Source organism: Tupaia chinensis, unplaced genomic scaffold (assembly GCF_000334495.1).
Source record: "Tupaia chinensis unplaced genomic scaffold, TupChi_1.0 Scaffold000406_1, whole genome shotgun sequence".
Taxonomy (NCBI): domain Eukaryota; kingdom Metazoa; phylum Chordata; class Mammalia; order Scandentia; family Tupaiidae; genus Tupaia; species Tupaia belangeri.
The window spans coordinates 2009310-2036440 of NW_006159908.1; the positions used below are offsets into that span (position 1 = coordinate 2009310).

Here is a 27131-nt window from a genome sequence, read left to right on the forward strand (position 1 = left end):
CTGCTCAATATCTTGATTAGCACAACAACCATTTTCTATTCTTATTTCCAAGAAGAAAAAGAAAAAAAAAAAGATATTTGGAGGTTGGGATATAGCACAGAGGGCTACTTCTAATCCTACTGTATACCACTTTATTAATTATGACTTAAACATTATACACACCTACATCTCGAATTGGTGTAATTTCTGTTTGAAATTCTCAGTAATTTTAGAATAGTTAAATATGTATCTCAGGAATTATAGCATTTTAAAATAGCAAGTGAGGAATTTTCTTCTGTATCAATAAGAAATATGTAATTAATGTCATTTTAGAAATAATTCTGATAGATTTTTCCCCAATTTTTGGAAGGGTTTTATGCAAAGATAAACTTGTGCCTTTTTGCTTTAATCCAAAAGTATTTTGCTTTTCAGTTCTTCTACTGACCAGAAAAACCTCATGAGGATTAAGATAGGCTTTGTAAAAGATAATATCTGACTTTGCTGTTGTCTCACATTAGTGACTAAAAGAATACCAGACTTACACAACAAGTTAGCTGTCACAACTGTATTATACAACTTGGAATTCTCATTTTTAATATTTCTTGGCATTAGATACAAGTTATTATGGTGTTGTTCAGGGCATTGTAGCTAAGTGGAAATGAAAAAAACACTATAGTGGGGCCAGCAGGTAGTGTTGTGGTTGGGATGCTGGATTCCCATATGAGCGCTCATGGTTCGAGTCCCAGACCTGGAGGCTTGACAGTCACTCTGGGTACATGTGCATGCATGCCCATAATCCTAGGAGAAGAATAGATTGCAGTGTGGCCATCTCCTCTTGGGGGTGGTTTCTCACTTTCCCTCTCTCTGTTTCTCTCTGGTGAGCGCACAAGCCTTTTGGCAAAAAACTAAAAAGGATAAGAAAGAAAAAGTACTATAATATGTTAAAGTAAAATGACTACACAAATTTTCAAGAGGGATAATTTATTAGATGAATAAAAGGATAAATATAAACTTACGAAATTTCCTGTTCTCATTTTCAGTTCTAAAGGTAATAAACTTGTTTAATTACTTTCTTTGATAATACAGATTATAATGATTATCAAAACAATGAAGGGTAGTGTAGGACCCCAAGCATAGGATTTCAAGACTCGGGTCCTCGAAAAGCCAGAAAGACCAATATCTAGCTTTCATTTTGTAAACAAATCCAATTCTTTTTTTTTTTTTTTTTAGAAGTTTTTGCTATAGAGCGCGTGCACTCCCCAGACAGACAGAGAGAGACAGAGAGACAGAAAGCGAGAAATCACCCCCCGGGGGGATGGCCACGCCGCAATCCCTTCTCTTCCATTTTCCTCTCAGGATCTTGGGCACGCACGCACACGTGCCCGGCGTGAGTTTTAAGCCACTGGGTCCAGGACACTAACCGCGATCGACTACATGGGAGTCCAGCGACATAGCCATTACACTAACTGCTGGTCCTCAACAAATCCAATTCTTTAAAGGCAAAATTATTAAAGAACTTATAACAGTTCAGCATGAAAATTTACAATGCCTTGGTCCAACTTTTATTTATTTATTTATTTATTTTATTTTTTATTTTTTTGGAGAGATTTTCACTGTAGGGCACGTGCGCTTGCCAGACAGACAGAGAGAGACATAGAGAGAGAAAGCGAGAAATCACCCCCCCAGGGGGAATGGTCACGCCGCAATCCCTTCTCCTCCATTCTCCTCTCGGGATCTTGGGCACGCACACACACGCGCCCAGCATGAGTTTTAAGCCACTGGGTCCGGGACACGAACCGCGGTCGACTACGTGGGAGTCCAGCGACATAGCCATCACGCTAACTGCTGGTTCCCTTGGTCCAACTTTTTATTCTAAATGGTATACAAATGAACTAAAATTCTAATGCTACTATTAGAATTTTAATGGAAATGGAATTTGGAGTTTATTTTCATAGCATTTAACTTGAGCTAAATGAAAGTGATACATATTTAACTACTATCACACACATCATACAGTTTCTAAAGGTAACACAATTTTCTTCTTAATACTTTCTAAAACAGTGCTTCCATTAAATGCTACTTGAAGATTTATCTGAAAGGCCCTCATCAGACAGCTTTGGGTAGCTTGTTATTTCAAAGCTTTGTAGCGTAGTGTCCTTGATATAGTTTCACTTCCTACCTGCCTAATTTGAATGAACATGTGGGACTAATTTACTGGGTAACTTCCAAGGTGTTGGCTTCTAGTCAATACTGGGTGTACTTGTCTAAATTTAGTTTCCTGATATGAGAAGGAAAGTTAGATTGCCTAGTTAATCAAAGCCAGCATTTTCAACAGAATTAGTTTTGCACCTGTACTACTGTCAAAGAATGGAATTTTACTACTGGCAATACATAGAGAAAACAAAGAGGAAAAAACATCATCTGTGCATTTGACATCAGGAAATCCAAGATTTGTATCCACAGTCAATCCGTGATAACTCAGATGTATTCTAGAAGGGTTTTAGTTAGTCAGAAGAGAACACCTTTTGGGTGACTCAGAAAAGCATCTGATGATTCAGTTTTGAAACAAATTGATTTGTCAGTGTGTGTAATGGTAAGTGATCAGGCCTTTGGTGTAACTGATATTTTATGGAAAGAGAAAACAGGAATGTGGCTTTATCATCAAGTCCTTTTTAGTCTAGCAACTTTAAGACATTCCACAGAGAATGCATTGGGCTGATACATGCAATTTCTTCTTCCATTTGAAAGAAATGTCATTTTAATAATTTGTACAGTATTACTAAAACACAAGAAGAGTTGATGTACTTAATAATAGAAAAATAACTACAGAATCATTAAAAACCACTTTATCACAGGTTTATGTACATGCATATATAAATATACACTGTTCTATAAAAAATGGCTTGCATTAAGAATGACAGAACTTTCATATTAGATGCAAATATACATGTTTAACGTTTAATTATAAGTATTATTGGAAATGGGAAATTACATCTCAGGCCACAACTTTCTTCCGATTATTTTTCTCATATACTAGCATCCATGTGACCATCCAAAATGGGCGTAGTGTATCGTGTTAATTTTCTCATTGCTTTATATGTCTCCCTCCCTCTTTTATTTGCTACTTACTGATCATAACAGACACTGTGTTCACATTGGGATTGAAAGAGCAGCGTCCTTTTCCAGATTCACACTTGGAGTCAATCATAAAAACTTGGTCCTTTATTGTAGATAAAGTTGAATATGTAATGACAAATAATTTAGTTAAAACAATAATTCATTAGTAAAATAAAGCATCATCACAAATACTATGCTTTCTACACAGTTGCTTATACATCCCGGTTTACTGTATTAATACTTACTGGACCTACGAAAAGAGTCCATCTGTAAATTATGAGCTAATCTCAGCTGGGGCTAGCTCTCATCCTATCACACTCCCCATAGAGCTGATCCAAGGAGTTCTCCTCTAATCAACATCAGCAAAATTCACTTACAAGTCTAGTATCAGTGGAAATATGAACCGGATGTGCTGAACGCTCTCCAGAAAGTAAAACTGCCCACAGAGAAACAATGTAGATAAGGACTGTAGTATTTCAGAAATAATAAAACTTCTAAAAATAAACCGTTATGTTTTTACTTAATTTAGTTATATAAAGTATTACATAAAATTCAACAAAATAATTCACATTGAAATGTGTCATTTATTTATTTAACAAAAATTTATTGAACATCTACCTTGTGTCAGATGCTGACTTGACATTGGGGACAAATCAGCAAGCAAAGAAAACAAAACAAAAACAAAACAAGCAAACAAATTTTTATCTTGAAGCAATTTATAATCTTATGAGGAAGATAGATAAAATAGAAAGAAGAGAATAAGCAGAGTATGTAGTACACTAGATGTTTCTTAGTGCTTAATAGAAAAGTTAAGCAGGGAAAGAAAACCGGGAAGAGAAGGGATTGGGGCCAATGGCTCAATCTGAAACATGGTGATCAGTGTAGCCTTACTGAGCTGGGACATCTTGTCAATATAAATATTTATCATATATATATATAAAGTTAGTACAAGCCACAAATCTAATTCAATGGGAAGAGTGATCACTTTTGTAGGCTGCATCAGCTGAAGGAGGATCTTTATTATCAAGACAAAATTTTTGAAAATCATCCTGGAAGAAATATGAACGTATTAATATTTTTGAACGTCAAAATGAAAGGACTGAAGCTTGGCTCTAAGAAGGATGTATATTATCTTGAGTTTTAGGAAGGCTGGAAATGGAATATATAAAAATAGATACAGGTTGAAGATGATGAATATGCTAACATCCTCAATATGACCATCACATATTGCTTACATGCTTTCAAAAAGCATACTGTACTCCACAAAGATGTGCAACAATTAAATGTAAATAAGATATTATAAATTTTAAAAAAATGGACACCAAATTCAAGAAAATAGGTTAGTTTTATGGCAATAGTTTAGGAACTGGGAGATAATTTTTTGACATGCCATGATCTCAGTGGTGATGGTAAGAGCAGAAGAGCTGTAAGAGGATTTGTACAGGGACACTTAACAGAGCTTGATGATAAATTAGAAATTGGTTGTGGTTCAAGAAGATTAAAAAAAATAGATGAAGATGATTTCTAAATTTCCAATGCCTTGACAAAAATAAAACAACTTCATTTTTGTGATATTGAGTCAGACTGCCTGGACAAGGGATTAAAATCATGATTGCTCTTGAGTAGCACATCACCTCTGCATCTTATAACTGGCCCTTTGTGATAAGATATTTAGTGACAATCATGGTAATCATAGTATGCAATTCAGGGCTAGTTTTTAGACCACATCTTACTTGGTATTCAAGATTATTGACTTTTTTAATGACTTGCTTTTATTTCCTGAACCAACATACTCTTTTATTTTTTTTCTCTCTCTTTTTCTGGCTTTTTTTCTCTTAAGTCTTGTTTGCCAGTCTGTTTTCCTCCATCTGGCCATTAAAGTTATGAAAGCTTTAATCTTCATATTAGTTATTTTCTTCTCATCCTATATTCTCTGTACATGATTAAGCTTGCACTTTTCTCAGGTTTCAGTTACTCATAAAACAATGACTTACACATTTATATATCTAGGCTTGTATTCAACTGCCTACTTGATATTTCTAATTGAACCTTTCAGTATCTCAGATTCAACAGACCAAACTGAGATTCATAATCTTTACCCCAAACATGATTTCTTCATTGTTTCTCATCACAGTAACTATATAATTAAAGAGGATGAAAATTTAAAAATAAATAAATAAAAAACAAGGAACAAAAGTGTCAACTTCTTTATTGGTATAAACTTCCTTTTCCGTATCCCAATTCACAACTATCACACATACTTTCCTAATCTTTGTGCCATGGTATCTCTATCACCAATGGCTACTATGTCAATTCTAATCTCTCCGTAGCTCTTGCAATTTTTCCCCCACCCATACCGCAAATCATTTGTAACATAACACACAAGTGATAACACAATTTTGTTCATATCATTTTCTGCTTAAGATTGTACCAGTTACAGGCTAGCCTCTGGCATGGTAGTTAAGGCACTGGACTCCCACATGGCACAATGCAGTAAATAGTTCGGGTCCCAAACCTAGTGGCTTTAAAATCACATGGGGTGCATGTGTGTGTGTGCCAAAAATCCAGAGAGAGGAGAATGGAGGAGCAGGGATTGCAGCATGAAATCTCCCCAGGGGTGATTTTTCATTTTTTCTTCTCTCTATGTCTCTCCAGGGAGTACACATGCTCTGTGGCAAAACATATATTTTTTTTTAAAAAAAAAGTTTGTAAAAGTTACTTCTTCTCTGATGGATAAAAAGGATTTATGTCTTTAATGCATATATTTTTATTTTTATTTATTCATTTATTTATTTTAATTTGACCAGAGAGAGACACAGAGAGAAAGAGAGAAGGAAAGTGAGAAAGCAAGTCACCAGGTCCAGGACTCGAACAGTGGTCAGCCATGTGGGAGTGTTCAGCACCTTAAATGCCATGACACCTGCTGGCCCCAAGATCTATCTCTTTAAGGTAGCATACATATTATGGAACAATTTCATTTTCTGCTTTAATTCTCATTAAGTAAAGAAATATTTTTGGATTGAAACAAAAAGAGAAAAATAATAGGATCAGATAGAGTAGCTGTGAAAAGTTAGATAAAAAGTCCTGACAAAATGTCTAATGGTCACAGATGCCTATAAAAGCAGTGAAAACTCCAAAGGCAGGACCAACAGAGCTTTAATATTTTAGATTGGGTACTGATTAGATGTCAACTGGGTCACTGAGGAATCTGTCATTAATAAAACAGTTTCCTGGGACCAGCAGTTGGCATAATGGCTATGTCACTGGACTCCCATTTAGTCAACTGTGGTTCGAGTCCTGGACCCAGTGGCTTAAACTCATGCTGGGCATGTATGTGTGTGTGCCCAAGATCCTGAAGGAGAATGGAGGAGAAAGGATTGCGATGTGGCCATCCCCCCTGGGGGTGATTTCTCACTTTCTGTCTCTCTGTCTCTCTGGCGAGTGCATGAGCCCTATAGCAAAAACCTCTCCAAAAAAAAATAATAATAATTAAAAAATAACAGCTTCATTAATGTATAGGAGTGACAATTGGTTTAGAAATGTTTAATAAAGACGTGGAGGATAGGAAGTGTAAAATCTGGAAATACAGCCTACTAGTCTAGAAAGCACTGCTATGAAGTAAAAGAAAGAGAAAAGCAAAAACTTGAAAAAATCATCACACAGACAAGATAATGATTTTTAATTACAAAAAAGATACCCTGATTTTTACAAAGAAAAACTGAAATTGAAGATATAAAAGTGATGGTTATTTATCAACTAACTTAATGAAAATGCATACTTTTCTTCTGAAATAGGGAAGAATGCTACGAAAAGATGCTGCAACAAACTAATTTGATGATTATTTTGCATCAAGAAGTATGAGGAATAATTTGCATGCCTATAAATTCTTGGTGAGTCAAAGGTAAAGTTCTCTATGTGATAAGTAGCAAAGGTGGGCCAGGTGGTATTCAACTGTTGGCATAGTTGGTACAGAGACATTTGATAAAATCAATCAGAGATGGGATGTGGCAATATGTCTTCACAAAGTTCATGAAAATTACATAATGTGAAAAACAATCTATGTATTGATTTCAGTAATTTTGCACCAAAATAAAATCAAACTTTAATTCCATTTTTCTGTAAATTTTTGAAGTCTTCTTATAGTCTGAAACTTTGCAGCAGGTAAATTTTTGAAGTCTTCTTATAGTCTGAAAATATACAGCAAAATTATCCAGATACTGCTTTTCCTTGATTTTTTATTCCTTAGTTTGAATTCACAATTTATTTGTAATATTTTCTCTTATTCCAGGAATAGAAGATAGAGATTAAAGAGTGCAGACAGAAGAAAAGAACTATGTTCAGGTCTTAATGTAGCAAAGACTCTAGGCTTTATGCATGGGTGCTGTTGAAATGCTCTCAGGATGAACTCTGAATAAATGTTACAAAAATAATTGAAGATTAACGAGGTATAATGAAAGTTTGTGACACTCCAGACTTGAAGTAGGCTCAAAAAACATCTCTTTGAACCAACACATGACTATGAAGACAGATATAAAAGATAGTGAATAAATGTCTCTGAAATAAAATGGAATAATGACTGTGCCAAACTGACCTGATTGACTTACAAGTTGGTTTAAAATAGTTGAAAAATGCATTATTTTAATATTAACATAGAGTGTAAACAATAAGTATAACTGGTGGTCATTACAGACAGAATAAGTTAGTGATGAGTAAGATAAATGTTCTCAAAATAAAACTTTCTGCATCGTGTGTCATTTTAGGCAAGAAGATCTTTATCCTAAACTAGAAGAAAATAAATACATTAGATACTGGATAATATTATGAAAACTACCAAATAAAGATATTGGGTGGTCAGAAAAGTCATGACCTATTTTTCTATTTTTTCCTATGCAAAAAATGCATCGGGACTTTTCAGATGACCCAACAGTTCTAAATAACTTTATGTACTATAGCTACATTAAAATGATGTGATGGTAAAACTTGTCTGGAGTTGACTCTCAAGGGAAATATATAAAGATTAAAAGTCATTACCCTTTTTACACCTAAATTGGCCTTTAAGGTATTTACATATTACTTAAGAGATTAAAATAATTAATGGACATTTCCCCTTAGAAACTTATCTTTTGAAGTGAGACTAAAGTAATTCCTATTTAGCAAAGTGATTAAAATTTATTTCAGGCTGGTTTTTCCAAAGGAGATTATTTCTCAGACAGAAATTCCAATTAAGCCTCCAAGTACATAGTGGGCAATTTGTACATGGGAAAATGATTTTACTTGAAATCTTCGTTATGAGAATTGCTATGCTATTGTTGGCCAAGACCCTGAAGGCATGGACTTCAGAGGAGTGTCTGACAGATCACAGATGTCTGAGGCAGTAGTTTATTTAATCAATTGATCACAGGCATGTGGTTCTAATGACAAATTCATTGTAGGAAACTATAGTCTTCTAAGAGGCATGACTTTACTTTTCCTTTAAGAGTTTTAATATTTCATAGCATCTTAAGTTATCCATCAGAGTTCCTTCAATTTGGTGTCAATTATAAGAGCTTGGTTATTTTTAAGTGACTTTTTAATCATCAAATGACATGTGTCTAAATTATATGTCTAAAAAAGATTAATTACCATTTTTGATGATAGTATATTATTAGTACCACAGTTAAGATTAATTCTTGTTAGAGGAAAATAAACTTTATAAGGTAGGTCAGTAATAATCCTTAATCTTTTATACAATTTTAATATCTAAAATTGAATTAAGACAATATTTAAGAACAGGATTTTGAAAATTTGAGTTGTATAATGGAACCCAATAAAATAACTTGAAATAATTTAGTTTTTAAAATAATTATAGTAAGTAAAAGAGCATATTTGACTGGAAAAAATGAGGAAAACTTCTTTCGGTCTAGTGCAACATTTCCTTAGTCAACACTTGTGAACTATGATAATAAACAATGTGTTAAATACTACAGACGAAGTTCAACTGGCCTTATATTTGACTACATGTTTGCTATGCATTTGACTTAAGCAAAACTACATCACAATATCCTTTCTCACTTTAGATCATGTAAGAATAAGACTAGAAAAGCCTAGTGTAGGGCAATGTAGGTTTAAAATAAAAAGTATGATATACTAATTATACAAAAATATTTTTAATAAAGGCATTTGATTTTCTGCTTTATAGACCTCTTACAGCTTTAACTCATGAAGGGTTAAGGATTTGAAAGATATATAAGAAATTACTTGAAATTGATTTCAAATGTTTATATTATAATTTTTTTTATAATTCGAAGCAACCATTAATAACTTTCATTCAAAGTAGTATAAAATTATACTTTCCTTTGTCTGTTACAGCATTTTTCATTTAGAAATATATATATATATTTAGTTACAAACAGGAATCTGCCCTTGAACTAGGCAGACAAAACAAAATATAATATACTTTGTAAATAAAGGCATGAAAGGGCCAGCCAGTGGCATGGTGGTTAAAGAATCTAGATTTCACATGGCAGATTATGTGACTCTAGTTCCTGACTTAAATACCACGTGTGTGTGTGTGTGTGTGTGTGTGTGTACCCAAAATCTGAAAGGAGGGGTGTATACCCAAAATCTGAAAGGAGGGAGGAGGAGGAGGATTTGTTATCATGAGATGAGATATGAGTAGGTACAAGTTAATAGAGTGAATAAATATCTTGGTAACCCAGAAATGTATCATCTAGATTTTAAAATAGTTCTGGATTTGGGATACATAATTATTTGTATATAAAATTAAGTTTAAAATGCTATAGAATAGTCAAGTAATTAAATAAGAAAGACTTTTCAGAATAAAACTTATTGAAAATAAAAAAGAAAAAGAAATGGAGAAAGGATTACAGCCTGACCATTCCCCCTGGGGGGAGGGGGGGGATGCCTTCATGCATTCCCTCTCTCTCTGTTTTAGGATTACAGCCTGACCATTCCCCCTGGGGGGGGGGGATGCCTTCATGTCTTCCCTCTCTCTCTTCTACTCTCCAGTGACCACAAGCATTCTCTGGCCAAATTTTTTTAAAAATATGAAAATATTTTATGGATATTAATATTTGCAAGTTCTTACTATAAAATATACTTTTATAAATCTTTGACACTAACACCAAAACTAAAAATGTTAACTTGTTACACTTACCTCTGATCTCCTCCCTCTGTTCAAATAAGTACAGACTGGACTGAAAGCACCACTCCCACAGACGTACAAATGAGTGCGGTTGAAGGTCTGAATTACACGGACGAAGTTTCCACAGCCATGCTAAAAGAATTGGTATATGTATCATTAGGAATTCAATACTTATTACTATTTCTTTTAGCTATATTAACTGGAGATTTTTGTATAATAGGTAACAATGAAATGACATAAACTATTTTTTCCTCCATATTATTATTATTACTATTTTAGAGAGATATTTGTTATAGGGCATGTGTACTCACCAGAGAGACAGAGACAAAAAGCAAGAAATCCCCAACACACAAGAGGGAGAGGGGGTACCCATGCCTCAATTCCTTTTCCTTCATTACCCTTTGGGGATTTTCAGCTCGCATGCACATGAGCCCAGTGTGAGTTTCAAACCTCTGGGTCCAGGACTCAGATTGTGATTGGCCACGTGGGAATCCAGCAACATTAACCAGTATCCTATCTGCTGTTCCCCTGCATATCATTTTTAATTTAATTTATGTTATAATTTCTTTACATTTAATCATTGTACATCTTTGTGGGGTATAACATGGTTCCTCAAAGCAACAATGTAGTGTGTAATAATCAAGTCAAGGATACTGCCATAGTCATCTTCAACGAAGAACACTATATTATGTTCTGCATCTTTGAGAAACTATGTGTATATCTCATAAAGTCTATTTGAAAACACACATGGGAATTAGAAAAGTACCATATCAAGCATTAAGATGTAGTACTGCTGAGGAAAAACAATGACTCAGAAATAGTTACAAAATACAAAAATATTACAGAAACAATCATGCAACAAATGATTAATAAATACATACTGTTAGGTTATAGTCTAAACTTTAAGGCACTCACAGTGAACAAAAAAGACAAAATCTCTACCCTGTAGAACTCAACTGAACAAAGTTGCCATTATGCGCTAGTTTTACTAGTTCTGCTTAAATATTTACTAATTTTTACACTTCATTTGAAAAATCTTTAAAATTTTATTTATGTCAATGCAAAGCAAAAATTATTTAGCAACACTTGGTTATACATTTTCCTTATTGCCAAAATGTTTTTTGTCATTGTTGTTAGAAGATATGTCTGGCAGAATAAGAAGAGAACAACCTCGCTTATTCCACTGATTTATTTCAGGAGGAAGATGGTTCACCTAAAAAAATTGGTGAAATGATCTGTATCTCTCATATTTCCGTATGTTATATACTATGTAAGTTTATATGTTCTGAAATGTTTTAAACGTATTCTTCACCCAAAAAAAATTAAAAATTGAGATGTCCAAGTTTCTTTTTAAGATTTCCTTAAACTATTATATTCACATACACATTATACAAACATGCTTTGAATGAAAAAGTGCTCTTGCATTTTCTATATTTCTAAAATACAGTTCTATATTATTAGTAGTACATATGGAAAACACTATTGGCACTTAAAATTGGCAAGTGAACCTAACTTTAAATGATACGCTGATATAACTTGCTTTTTGCAAGGATGATATAATCACTCTCTACCCTTGAAACATTTCTTTCCCTCTACTTTTTTACCCTGCTTCTGGTTTAGCTAAAGCCCAGGGTGTCATTTATTCACTCAATGAACTACAAAATAATTATCATAATTCCAAATTGCCTGTGACCTTGCAGGAGTATATAGACATGTTCTACACCAGATTTAGATTCTGCGACTGAACTAATCCTAAACTGTTCACATTTGTTAGGTTCTCTTCTTTGCTGACTACAAATTAATCAAGGCTGAGATGAAATGTTGTTCCCTTTACAAAGTCATTTTATCTCATAGAAAGTGATTTCAAACAATTTCATAATCACAGACAATCTTTATTAACAGAATATATAGAACTATATCAAAAGTTAACCAGAGTTATTCCCGCGGTAGTCAGGCAAACATGGCTGTTTTTGTCTCTTCTAGGAACCATGTATTTTCCTAATTTTTTATAATGCACAGATATTATTTATATTATTGGAAAGGTAAACTAAATTTGCTAAATTATAAGTTTAATTTAAATTTAATTTTTTTTATCATTTTTTTACTTGCCAGGAAATATAGGGTTGTTTTCAAACATAGTAATTTTATACAGATGTTTCTATATAATAGAAATAATCAATCATTAGCTCTCATCAAAGAAATGAATCCTTACAGTCCAGACTATACATTCTATTTTTATTTTAAGACACTAAAGATTTTGGTTAAATATACAGTGTCATTGTACCTTGACACTTATTTATATAGGTACCTGGAAACTGATTACATAAGAACAGATGATAACATGTCTCTCCAGAGTAAAAGCACAGATGAATTATTGTGTGTATATAATATGTCTACGTTAAGGAAAGTTAGAAGTAATGAGACCTGTGGTTTTTTTTAACATTAAAGCTTAGTCATTCTGGAATACTGTGTCTGTATTTTCCCATAAAACATGATCTTAATTCAATTCTATTAATAACAGGTTATGTCTGTCTCATCTTGGGTGTGTAGACAATTTACTTTCATAAATTATTGGTATTGGTTAAAATACTATTTTTCATATTTTGTATGAAGATTATACTCATTTCATCTATGTATCTATTTATCTATCTATTTAGTATGGTAAACTTTATTAAGAGTTTATTATGTGCTAAACATTGAAATAATCATTTTATGTATTTTACTTTCTCTTTATTTTACCTCCCAGGAGGTTTGATTTTCACATGTATAGCTGACATTTATTTAACACTTAGTATACACTACTTTATCACTTTATATGCATACATTTAATTCTCTATGATTCAATCCTTTTGGAAAAATAAAGCTTCAATCTGGAGCTTTTTTAGTTAATTTCTTGAGGTCATATAAACAGAAACAATAGGCAGATTTTCAAACACATATGTATCTAAAATTGAGTCCTGTACTTTAGCCACTTTATAATTTGTCATTGGGTGAGGAATAGTATTTTTGTAATAATTATATAATGTTTTATAGTTTATATAATGGCTATTAATATTTACAGAGCTCTTAATCTTTTGATGTGAATTGCGTTGTCACAGCAATGCTCTAATTTAAGTATTATATTCCATTTTAGTGATGATTAAATTGAATTTCAAAGAATTGAATCAAGTGCACTAGGTTTAATAAGCATATGAGTTGGGACTTGAACCTCTGTCACCCTCTGCCATCAAGCTTTTCTGTAGAAGTTTGATTAGCAATGAACAGATTCCCACCCTACGTGGTACTCGGGGTGCCCCCCACCTTGCTCCACACAAGAAAGAGAAGGAAAAACAAATTAGTTGAGTTAATTATTGGAAATTATTATCTAGGTTCTTTCATTTCCATTGTACTCCTTTAGTTTCTGGTCACATTTTTTCTGACCCAGACCATCGCAATGATGTCAATTCCTTTTAGCAAATATTTACTGAACTCATTCTGTGCGTGATTCTATACATGGTAGTAACAGCAGTGAAAGGAGTAGACTCAAATTATTGCTTTCAAAGAAAATAGGGTATAATATATCAGGCGGTGGTATATACTTATATTTTCAAAATTATGCTACAAAAGGAAAGAAGAGAGAATAGTGCTGAACTGGGTATACAAACTTGAGTGAAGGTATCATTGGAGCTGAGTCTTGCAGAATGAACTAGAGATTTCAACAGACAAAATCCTAAGGAAAGAACATGTCAATAGAAAACAGCGTGAACAAAAAAAACAAAAGGCATGAGAGTGCAGGGATTACTGAGGGAATGGTACTCCGAAGCGTTGGGGGATTATCCTGTGATGAAACCAGAGAGGCAATTAGAGTTGATCTGTCATCATGCCATAGTCTTCAGATGGGCAGTAGAGATTACACTAGGAACCAGATTTAAGCATGTAGATTTCAGAGTCAGATGACTTGAGTTCAAGCCCTGGTTTCACATTTTACTAGCTGTTAGAATTTAACATAGTTATTTAACCTCCCTGTGCTTCACTCTTTATATCTGCATAATGGAGATGATAATATATTAATAAAGCAATTGGAATAGTATCTGGTACATAATAAACACAAAATCATCAGATATTAGATTTTTTCTTTTATCTGTTTGACTTATATTATCTGTGAAGTGGGAAGTGCTTATGCCCTGCATGAAACTTAGTACTGAACTTGGTAGAAAGCTATGAATCATTTAGGGAATGAATCAAGCCTTAGAGACTTCAGTAGAAATAAACACAATGGATGCTTTCTTTTCATTGCCTAATTCTCTTTGGAAACAACTTTCCTGGTACAATACTAATGAATGCAGAATATAATGCCATTTTATTTTATATATACAAAAATGTTCATATAAATAAAATGCTAGAAGACTATATCCTAAAGTAAGAGTGATTATATTTGAGGAATGCAATTTACTTCAACAGTGACTTGGCATTTACTGTGTACTATGTGCTCCTTAACTTTCTGCAAATATTAATTCATTAATTCACTGACAACCCGGGAAGGCAGATACTGTGAATGATCACATTTCACAGACAAGGAAACTAAAACAAAGAGAGGTAAAGTCTCCAAATTCAAAGTGTTAATAAGAAATGGCCTATTTTCTGTTATTATATGCTTTTCTAAATATTCAAAATTTCTGTATTGAACACATATTAGTTTTATAATATTAAAATGGATGTGTTAAAAATACATTTTAAAAATAAACATGCTTGGGTTTTCTGAGTGGATGTGGCTTCAGATTCAGGGAAGTGAAGACTTTTCTGGGGTTAAGAGTGCTGTTTCCCCTTCTTTCCTTGTTGTGGATTGGGCTGGGGATTGGTCAGGTCTAACATATGATTAGGAGAACAGGAGTTTCACGATGAATGCTGAAAGATGTGGATTATGGATTTTTGTTTTTGTTTTTGTTCAGCCATTCAAGTATAATGTACCAATTTTTGGTTCTGCACCAGGATTAAACCCACAATATTTCACAATTTGTGTATGAACGCCAATGAAGTGTTTTTAGGCAATGACTTCCCTGTAACGCGTGTGTTGCCGGATGTTTTTTATGAGCTTTTCTGTCATCCTCATGACTGTGGCCTCGTAACTAAAACTCTTCAAGACATTCTACTGCTTAAAATGAAAATCAAGTATATCTCAAGAAAGTCTACCATCTACTCTGAAATGCCTCTGTCATATATTTTCCATGATCGGCATCCTCTTTTAAATAAGTTGAAAGGAGAGATGATGAAAGAAGTGACACTACTGAATGGGAAATAAAGGTGAGCATACACATTGCAGATGAAGCTATGGGAGTTTCTTATACAATGTGGCCATGTGAGAATATGAATGTTACATTCGCTTATTTATCAAATGATGTACCATTATTGCAAAAGAAGAAACCATTCACCTTATCTTAAGAGGCAATTTAGAATGTCTACAGTGACTGTTGAGAACTGAGGACTTACCATGCTGTCTGATAGAAAGATATTCACTCTCACCTATTTAAGACAACTGATTGCAATTTTAAATTGGCATTTACCTTCCTATGTCCCCTTTTTAAAAAGAAAGACTGCCTGCGCTTTTACCTGTATGGAATCTTATGAATAAAGTTTGTTCTATCATGTGGTTGTCTCTAAAAAAAATAATAAAAAAGAGAAATAAACATGTTCGGAGCCAGTAGATGGTATGGTGGTTAAAGCACTGGACTTCTACACTGCTGACCATGGTTTGAGTCCTGGGCCTGGTGACTTGCTTTCTAACCTTCTCTCTCTGCCTCTCTCTGGTGATCACATGTGCTCTATAGCAAATTAATAACACTAATAATAATAAAATAAATAAATGAATAAATACTTACTTAAAAAAAACATGTTTTAGAGGCTGGTAGATGGATGGCATGGTAGTTAAAGGCACAAGATTCCCACATGGCCAACTGCAGTTTGAGCCCTGGACCAGGCAGCTTGCTATCTCACTTCCTTTTCTCTCTCTGTCTCTTTCTGGTCAAATTAATAAAAACAAATGGAAATAAATAAATAAAAACCACAAAAAAATACATTCTAGAGCACAGCTGAATAGGCCTTTTAAAATATTGACTTTTTGTAGTCTATAGTATGCAATGAAAAATAAAATACTTCACTTTTTTCCTCTTGGTCTATACATCTTTGGTCTTAGAAATAAATTAATGTATTTTGATCAAGTTTCTAAAGAAAATATATTTTTAGTAGTTTAGGATCATCTGGTCACAAAAACAGGGAAATTGATATTTCTGCAACTAGTAAGTCAGGTTTGACATTGTATGCATGCAATTCATACATGTCTCTACATATAATCCTATGGTGGTTTTCAACAATCTCCTTCAATATTCATTTAGGACATTCATGAAACCCTGTCTCATTGGATATGGTTGACAGCATATGCTATTGTTTAAGCTCGATTTGTTTAGTGAGTGAATAAAATATTAACATTTAGAAATAAACAGAGAATGTAGGAATGTAAGTACGAGGGGACAGAGAGAAAAATGAGAAGTAGACTATACTCTCTTTAGCTGAGACAGAGAATGAGTGATATTCTCAACATTATCAATTTACTTTATCAATATTAGTTTAGTACAGGATTACAATATTACTAGGGATTAATCTAAACTTTCTATATATGTATTTTATAACTTCAATTAAAATTTGATACAATGAAAAAAATCTGAAAGATTAAGGGAAACGCAATTCTGCTTTTCCTTCTTTTTCAAGTCCAACAGTATGGACTTGAATTGTCAGCACTTGGTTTTGCTTAGTAGATGACTAATATAATTAAAGGCAGAATATTTTAACAAAATGTGCTCCCAGAATGTGTGCATAGTAAATTTGCTGCAAATATTATTCATGTAAAAATAGGAATAAACTCATCATTCACAATGTCCCAACCTCCACCTCTGATAACCACTTGGAACAGGTTTCATGCTTGCTTGCTTTTCCCTCTGGTTTAAATTTTATGAAATACCTAGTCACAGATCTGGCCACTGTGTATAATGACATTTACCACACAAAATTTCCTTTTTTTAAAAAATGTTTTTGTTATAGGGTGCACAGACTCATGAGAGCGAGTGAGCGAGAGAGAGAGAAAGAGAGAGAGAGAGAATGAGAGACAAAGTGAGAAATCGCCCCCCAGGTTGGAGAGGCATGCCCCAATCCCTTACCCTTTATTCTCCTCTCAGGATGTTAGACGCCTATGCACACACTCCTGAGGTGATTTTCACACCACTGGGTCCCACATGGGAGTTGATCATGTGGGAACTCAGTGCCTTAACCACCATGCCACCTGCTTGCCCCAGTACCCAGTATTTCTAATTAGTGAGAGGAGACTTACAATTAAAAATGTAGTGAATAAATGCTGGTGTTTCACATGCACACCCAAGGAGGGCCCACCAAAGAGGGAAGGTGTGCAGTGTGACCTGAAAGGATAAGCAGGCAGATACTTCTCAGGCTAAAAGGACAGGAAGATAATGGAAGGAGAGGAGAATCACATGTGGCATGTACCAAAGGCTGGAAGAGAGAAGGGATGGCTTAATGAATCACAGTATTTTTGAAATATAATAAAATAAAGGAAAAGGTTAACAGCAAAGGCTGGAAGAGAGAAGGGATGGCTTAATGTAAAAAAAATCACATGTAAAAAAAATCACAGTATTTTTGAAATATAATAAGATAAAGGAAAAGGTTAACAGTAGATCTAAAGTGATTGTCACCATATTTATGATACCACCATAAGTATCCCAGCTGCACTGTGGTTTCCTTTGTTGTCTGTGTGCATCCTTCACATTTGCCAATTTCTCCCGGAAGAGATGGCACAGTATAGCTGTGAGCAGTGCAGAGTCTAGAGCCGCATTTGCCTGAATCAGACAGACCATGCCGCTCCTAACAGTGCAGCTTTGAGTACAGTACTCCACTTCTTTATCTTAAAGTGTGGGTGGTGGCCCCCCTTAGTGACACAGTTGGTTGCAAGCCAAACTGCAGTGCTGGAAGCTACACGGCCAATTGCTGGTTTGGATCCTGAGTCAGCCTGAAAAACAGCAGGTGGGTGCACATGTGCCCAAAGCCTGAAGAGCTTGTGGCTAGGGAGTAGGGTTCTCAGTGTGATGAGACCCTGCTGCGGGTGCTTCCCTCTCAGCCTCTCTCTTTCATGCATGTGGACGTGCTCTTTATCACAAATGAATCAACTTTAAAAAGTGGGTAGTGATAATAATGTCTACCTTGTAGCATTGTTATGAGGCCTTAGGGGCGAGCCAGTGACATGGTTGTTACGGAAGCTGGATTCTACACGACCGACCGTGAGGTTCAGTCCTGGAACTGGAAGCTTGAGGGACACCATAGGTGTGTGCTTGCCCGCTATCCTGAGGGGAGAATGGAGAAGGGTTGGCCAGCACCTCAGGGATGCTTTCTCACTTTCCCTCTCTCTCTCTCTCTCCTTCTCTTTCTATCTCTCTCCAATGAGTACACAAACACCGTAGCAACTTAACAAATAAATACAAATGTAAAAAGCACCAATAACCGTGGCTGGCCCACTTCATCACAAGTTGGGTGTAATTAGATAGCTATTGCATATATGTCTCATACCTTTCGTATATCACAGAGACTTAATGTAGGGACTTCACCTTTATTTATGTCTAGTTTCTATGCAATATCTAACTGACTCATGCAAATTGAAATTTTCAATTCTTGTGTTTTTAAATATGAGATATCAAATTTTGGGGTGGCATTTATTCAAACAACGTTAAGAGAGATGTAAATATTTAGTGTCATTGAGAAGTGTAATAAAAGGGGGCGGTTCTATAGAATTTCATTTTCTTCTCCTGCATAAACAGAGTATGTGTTTGGGAGAACAGGTTTGATTATTATTTTTCAGGACTCAAAATGGTCTATAGACAAACAAAACCATTTTGGCTAAATCCTAAAAATACCTTGAACAGAGCCCTCTGCTAGTTATTTCTCTTGTGCACTGCAATTGCCCTTTTAGCAAAAATTAAAGATAACTATGAAATGACGGCATAAGAAAACTATGAGAAACTGCAAACAGGTATTGTTTTTTTTATCTTATAGCTTTTAATTTTCAGAAAGCAAATAACAGAGGATTTTTATGTTCTCAAAGGGTGCAAGAAGTCAAATGATTTGTCTAAGATGTTTCAGAAAGTCAATAGAAGGTACAAAGGTATCTAAATTCTACAAGTTCTGCCTGTGGCAGTTTCTATGAGGGAAATATACATCTTTTTGGACAAAGTACAGTCAGATTCACTATTTATAGCTATAGGATATTATTGTGGCAAAAGGCAAGATGTGATCAGATATCCATCAGTTGGAAAATGTCTCTTAGAGAAGCAAAGAAAATAGTTTAATTCATGTACAAGTATTTTTTGGACAAAGTACAGTCAGATTCACTAATATAGCTATAGGATATTATTGTGGCAAAAGGCAAGATGTGATCAGATATCCATCAGTTGGAAAATGTCTCTTAGAGAAGCAAAGAAAATAGTTTAATTCATGTACAAGTATTAAAATGACAGCTTCAGGGAACAAAACATTATTCTACACATAATACTTCATTCTACATTTGGTTCCCCGAAGGGTTACTGTATGGCAGGATTTTTTTGAAGGTTTCTTCTGCATTTTCTGGATTTTCCTCTTTAACTTGGGTCCAGCAGATCCCTTGGATAGTAAATGCACTCCTGTGAGTTTCTTCTGCCTACTTTCAATTCACCATCCTCAGTGAATTAGACTGGTTAAAAAAACATGAGATCCAGACTTGCCTTTCTCCTGGTAATCTCTCTTGCCACAAATCCTCTATCAGATCCCAAGTTCCTATATTCCAGAGTCTTCTGTAGACCTTCCTTGAACCTGATATGTTTGTATCTTTATATGTGGGACTCATAAAAGTCAATGGAAATAGGGCTAACCATTGGCGCAGGTGGTAGGCATTGCTCTGTTAACGCTGGAGCCATGAGGGAGGCCCTGGCTTGGAACTTGGGTTGACCTGAACATGTCGGGCAGGCCCCTAATTCTGATTAGCTGGTAGACTTTGGGGAGGATGATGGCATGGTAAGATCCTTTTAAGGCTACCTGTCTCTCTTTCTCTGTCTCTTTCTCTCTGTCTCTCTCCCAAGGAATAAGTAAAATAAACTTTAAAAAGTCTATGAAGATAGGCTTCATTTTCACATTTCCACTTTCAGCGAGGATTCATTATTTTTCCCATTTTGGCCGAGCCATGTTTGGCCTACCCTGATGATTTCATTAGTCTTTTTTATTATTATTATTTCTTATAAATTTGTTAGCAGTATGATTGCTAGAGGGTGGGGGGAGAAACAGAGAGAGAAAGAAAGACAGTGTGAAAGCACTCCCCTGTGGGGTATGGTCACACTGCAATTCCTTCTCCCACTCTCCTTCCTTTTAGGATTTGGGGCACACTCACACATATTCCTGTTTACTAAGCCACCAGATCCAGAATGCAAACACCAACGGCCATATGATTCAGCCGCCTTAATTATCATGTCATCGACAGGTGCCTGCAATCTCTTAAACATGCTCTACCAAAGTCAGTGAACAAGCTTTATTCCAGAAACGAACATCTCTTCCTATACTGTAAAATAAGGGCTTAGTCAACATATTTTGACATTAAAATGAGGCCATTATTTGTTATGACCTCAGAGCCAAATGTGTGTATCTGTGTATAATTACTAGTTTTTCTCCCCAGTCACCACATTTCCATCTCATTCCTGAATTAGCATGTATTTCCATGCTCATTTAATTAAGGTTCACTTTTCAAACAAGATAATGAAGTTAATTAAAATCAGAACTGACTCTATTTTTGAACAAATCTTGCTCCAGCAATTAGCACTATGCCAGAAAAATAGTAGGTGCTAAATCAGTATTTATTGAATGAATACTTGACGAAATAGATGAATGAATAAAAGAAACTCTTTACGAAATTATTTGTGAAAGAGTGGATGATTTTGATACTTGGTCCCGTAACACTACTTTCTATAATTTGAGGCAAAAATGTGAAATGACATACATGCTTCATTATTAAATATTACAAAATTCATACACAGTGGAGATTAGCTCCACACATTTTAAAATAGTATCAAAACTAATTGAATGCATCAATTTTAGCAAGTCATTTGTCGAAATCATTATAGATTTCTTCCTTGGCTCTTTATATTTAATCCAACCTAAAGAAATATAATTTGCATAAAGTGTTGTACACTGAATATTTATATCTGCCTTGATAGTTGTCTCGTGGTTATTTTTAATCAACAAAGGTACCATTCATCACTGGATGTCTATCTCTGGAATGTGATGGCTAACCATTACCCTTTCACCGAGAATCTGTCTTTGGACAAACCCACATGGTATCTGGGAGTTGCTCCAGACACTTGCATTATCATTATTTCAGCAGCCTGCTGAGAATTCTACAGATTGGATCCACTTGGAACAGGGGTTATTACTAAAATCCATCATGAAATGTGTCTGCATGAAAAATGAAAGAAAGCAGGAAATTTTTACCCAGTCAGGAATTCTGAAGTTACAGATGGTATACGAGTTCCAGTGGCTTTGCATTTACAGTTTTAGCATATGCCCAGCCTAGGATTTAAAACGCCAACACCCTTTGTCTCAACTCTTGGCTGCATTCAAAGTACATGGATTCAAAGATTAAATATTTAAGTTCCTGATTTAAAAAAAAAAAAAATGTAAGCACTCACCATGGTCTTTACCAGCCATTTTGCACTCTTCGACTTTGATTGCAGATGCTGGCCAGAAAACCTGCCCAGAGAGGAAAATAAAAGCTGCATAATTTCACTCAAATCTAGGACAGCACAACACTGTTCATTTAATTTTTGCTAACAGATTGCTCTAAGATTTCATTTCTTTTCTTTTCTTTTCTTTTCTTTTCTTTTCTTTTCTTTTCTTTTCTTTTCTTTTCCTGAGAGGTTTTTGCTATAGGGTATGTGGACTCGCCAGAAAGACAGAGAGAGACAGAGAGACAGAAAGTAAGAAATCACCCCCCAGGGGAGATGGCCACACGACAATCCCTTCTCCTCCATTCTCCTCTAGGGATCTTGGGCACATACACACGTACCTGGCATGAGTTTAAGCCACTGGGTCTGGGACTTGAACCACAGTCGACTACATGGGAGTCCAGAGACATAGCCATTATGCCAACTGCTGGTCCCAAGATTTCTATACTTACATTCCTAAAGTTTTTCTTTAGTTTTATGAACTCAAGTTAACATTCTATTATTTCATAGAAACAATTATCTTTTTATTTATTCTATTAGTTTTTCCTTTGCAAAAAGGCTGTTAATATGTCTATTTACTAACTGTACCCTAAAATAAGATCATTAGTAATAAAAAATGTGTACAATATAAGTGAGTAGATTGAAAAGCAAAAATGCATTTCACTCCTCAGTGACTTACAGTACACTCTTCCCAACTGCTTAGATCCCAATGAATTACCCATTTATATTGCTATCTCAGTTCAATATTATTTTTGGTAAACTGCACAATAAGAGTGGTAGATTTACCTAAAAAAAAAAAAAATATGCCCTTAGGTACTTTAAGAGCTAAAATAGCTTGGATGAAATCCAAGAGATTTCCCTCTCTGAATAGCACACTAATATTCTAAGTCACTGGAGCTGAGGGTCAAGTCTGGTTGTAATGATTGATTTTTTTAGTTGTCATCCTATTGCCTATAAATCCAGAAGTCTCTGTGTGTAATAAATTTCTAATAAATCTACTTTTGTTTCTTTTTTCCAGTTCAGCTTAATTTTATTTCCTTATTGTAAAACTGAATGATAACCATAGGCCACGTTTCTTCAAATAACAGCACATACAGTAGCTGTGTTTCTGTCAAGCCCTGTGTGGATTACACACAGATGACAAGGTTGGTCTTTCTATAAACTGACAATTTTTTCATAGTGTATTCCACGATCCTGGTCTTCCCTTTCTATATATGTATATGCAGGAAGTTTTCTCATTTAACTCCATGCACTGGATGGTTAAAACCTAGGAAACTTGACAGGGAGAGCTGAATAATATCTTCAGTCCATAAAAATAAATATTGAGTTGTTGGAAAATTTTGGATGCAGTTTTGCATAGAAAAACATGGAAAAATATGTTGTGACTTTTCCAATAACCCAGTACTATAGTAACTTTCACTATTCATTGGTATGGCTGGTATTTTCTGCTGTTCTAGTGAAATGCATGTTGGTTTTCATTGTATTTGAAACTTACAAAAAAAAAAAGACATCTAGAAGATCAACATTGTCCTCATGAAAATGACAAACTTACACTCAAAGGTTCTTGACTTATATTGTTAATATTCAAGGAAAGAATGTGATCTTTGCTGCCCACATATATCCGGTCCTGATCTTCATCCATTAATAATATCCTGTAGTCTAAAGGGTGATGGGACAGGCTGAAGTATTCAGAGGTCTTGGTTTCTCGAAGCTCTGAAACAGTAAACAGCACAAATGAAAACAAAGTATCTTGACGTGTAATCCTATTACTTAACAAAAAGTTTAGAAGAATATGTACCCTCCCAAAACGTCAGGATACATTTTCCTCCTACACTAATAATTAATGTTAAAACAGGATAATATCAGTGGACATGTTATTTATTGGCTTTATGCCAAAGCGAAACAAATTAGTAAGAACAATGTTGCAGTTCTTAGTATTACCATGTGATTACAAAATTATTCCCATTCTCAATAATCTCAAATCTGATTACTACATGTCATCAACTCAAAACTAATTAAAATATATAAACCATTATATTTACATGTATTTATACACATACACACCCACAGTTAGTAGACTGAACAACAACAAATAAAAATAAAAAACAAAATCCAGTGTAAATTTCTAATCCTCTACTAGTGTTTTATTCCTGGATTGAATACATATGTTCGTCATTTTAGGATTGTTATATCCTACTCTAATTATTTGCCTTATCTCCTCAATCTAATTCTAATTACTCTAATTTTTTAAAATAAATGACTCGAGGGACCAGCAGTTAGCGTAATGGCTATGTCGCTGAACTCCCACGTAACCAACCATGGTTTGCATCCTGGACCCAGTGGCTTAAAACTCATGCCAGGCGCACGTGCGTGCGTGCCCAAGATCCCGAGAGGAGAACGGAGGAGAAGGGATTGTGGCGAGGCCATCCCCCCGGGGGGTGATTTCTCGCTTTCTGTCTCTCTGTCTCTCTCTGTCTTTCTGGTGAGCGCATGCGCCCTATAGCAAAAACCTCTCAAAAATAAATAAATCAATAAATAAGTAAAAAATAAATGACTCGAAATACATCCTTTCCCCCCATTATTCCCCATTCAAGAGGAATGGAATGTAATTTACATGACAATATGCCTATGCATATGTCAAAGGAAAAAAATAGAAAATTTCAGATTTTTGAATTTTCAGATTTTCAGTATCTCAATGATTAGTGACTCAGGTGCATTTAACTTATTTTACAATGAATATATACCAGTGTAGCTGACCTTTGAGGACTGAACATATCATGACAAAAAATGGTCAATAATCATGGCAGATTCAGTTTTCCTTCCCATCAAAATACTTCTTTCCATAAGCTAGGATTTTTATTCAAATGATTTGGAATTTTTTAATTCTTTGAATATGATCTTAAGAGGGCAATGACTGTATGAAAGAGAAAGCAGCTTTCTGGGATTACTGCTTCTATGATCAACTATTTCTAAATTTTTAGGCAATGAGTCATAAACACATTTCCAGAAATTTTGATAGTTTGCCTTAACCAGAGAAGAATGATTACAGGAAGCATGAACTGTATTCTGTAAGCACATGATCCCATACCCCAAGTGCTCACAGAACATAGAGAAGTCACAAATTTAGACTGTTGCGGGGTACACTAGTTCCAAATTGTGTCATAATGTAAAATCATGAGATTCTGTCTAAAATCCAGGTGGTTTACAAAGCCTGCTTTTCATCTCAGGGGCAGAATTCATGCTTGTGAAAATTTTCTGTAAACCATCAGACATAGAGTATATATCTTGGCTTCATAATAGTATTCAACAAATACCTCTTGAATGAATAACTCTCCAGTGAATTATGTAGACTGAAGTAGTAAAATATGATCAAGTTCACAGTCTCCAAGTACTGGTATCTGAATCCTGGTTCTACCATTTCATTTCTATGTGTATCTGTCAAGAGTCTTTATCTTTCTCAACTCCAGCATCCTCATTGGAAAACTAAGGATAATAATAGTGTTATAGATAATCTCCCGAAGGTTCATGGTTTGGAATTTGGTCTTAGTGAGTATTAGATGATCCCCTAAAATCTATGTTTTGGTACTTGGCTGTATTGTAAAAGTGTTAAGTGAAAACTTTATCACTCCATGGTGTCCTGGGGGGAGGGTTTAGATAAAGTCATTAAGGTGTGACCCCCAGAATGGAGTTTTGGTATGTTTATAAGGAGAGGAACTAGGGCAGGCACAACCATATGAATAGAGACCATACTCCATTATGCTTTATTCTGCCTTCTGCCATTTTGTGATGTCTTTGGACTTTCTAGTCACCAGAATATATGTCAATAAACCTGCTATTTCTTTGTAAGTCAACAGTGTACTTCTGTTAGCAGCACAATATTGGACTAAGACAAACAGTACTTACCTCATTGGGTTGTTGTGAGGTTTAAATTGATAACATAATAAAATACTTAAAAGAGTACCTAAGCTATAGTAACTTGTGTTGCATGAGTTCCCTATTATTATTTAAGTTTTTGTAATAGGGCACATGCACTCACCAGAAAGAGAGACAGAGAGAGGGAAAGTGAGATATCACCCCCTCTCCTCCCAAGGAGATGGTCATGCGACAATCTCTTCTCCATTCTCTTCTCAGGATTTTGGGCACACACACACACATGCACCAGGTATGATTTTCAAGCCACCAGGTCCGGGACTCAAATTGCAGTCAGCCATCTGAGAATCCAGTGCCTAAACTGCCATGCCACTGGCTGGCCTCCAGTTCCCCATTATTAAACTTGGGCAAGGTATCCATTTTCAGTTTGTAAAGTAAGAATAATTTCTTAAAGAAGGGGAAAAATGGAGAGCTAAATTGCATGATTTATATTTTATATTAATATATAGTTAATATTTAATTTTCTAAGTTTAGACTCTACTCAAATTATTTGAAAAGAAAAATGAAATAAGATATTTTTCCAGAAAATAACTATGAGTATGTAGGAGTGTTATTTGGAAGACTAAGAAACATCATTCTAGTTGCCAAGACATGATGTTGACAAATATCTTGATACATTAGAAATAGAAAGAAGTTAATGTACGAACATTTAAAATGAAGGATTTGCAATAATTTGAGTTTGAGGAAAAAAGAAGATACAAATTTCCCCAAATTTCTAAGCTAAGAAGAGAAGAAATCAATACAACTTTTCTACTTCTGTGGGATCTGAAAGCCCAATTTCTGTTAGAGAGACTACTCCAATGTTGACAGACTGAATTCAAATCAAAGCAGAAACATCCCATAAGAATGGAAAATTCAATAACGAACTTGCCATTAGAAATATCAAATCCACAGTTAAGAAATTTCTAGTTCTTTTCATGGATTGTTATATGAAGCTCTGAAAACATAGTCGCTGAGGAAGAGGGTAGCTAAGGCCTAGGGATACATCAGATGTTAGATCCTGAGACTGAAACTGAAGCTGATTCCGGATGTACAGGAAAAAGATTGACACTGGAGTCAGTTTTGATATGAAATCTCAGCTTTCTCATTGTCTAAGTATATTATTTTGGGAAAGCTACCTCATGTCTTCCAGTTTTAATTCCCCCTTCTATAAATTGGTCATAATATTAATACATAGTGCAAAGGAT

At 34.8% G+C, this 27131-nt stretch overlaps 1 protein-coding gene across 1 annotated transcript in view; it reads right to left on the reverse strand.

Annotated features, from left to right (window-relative positions):
* Nucleotides 1-27131, reverse strand: part of SEMA3C (semaphorin 3C) — a 194960-nt gene that overhangs the window by 68748 nt on the left and 99081 nt on the right. Inside the window, exons 2-6 of the mRNA XM_027774140.1 lie at nt 23567-23727; nt 21982-22039; nt 18218-18222; nt 10253-10372; nt 3109-3199 (exon numbers count right to left, since the gene is read on the reverse strand). Of these exons, the coding sequence (XP_027629941.1) occupies nt 3109-3199; nt 10253-10372; nt 18218-18222; nt 21982-22039; nt 23567-23727 (435 nt within the window). The remainder of the gene's footprint in view (nt 1-3108; nt 3200-10252; nt 10373-18217; nt 18223-21981; nt 22040-23566; nt 23728-27131) is intronic.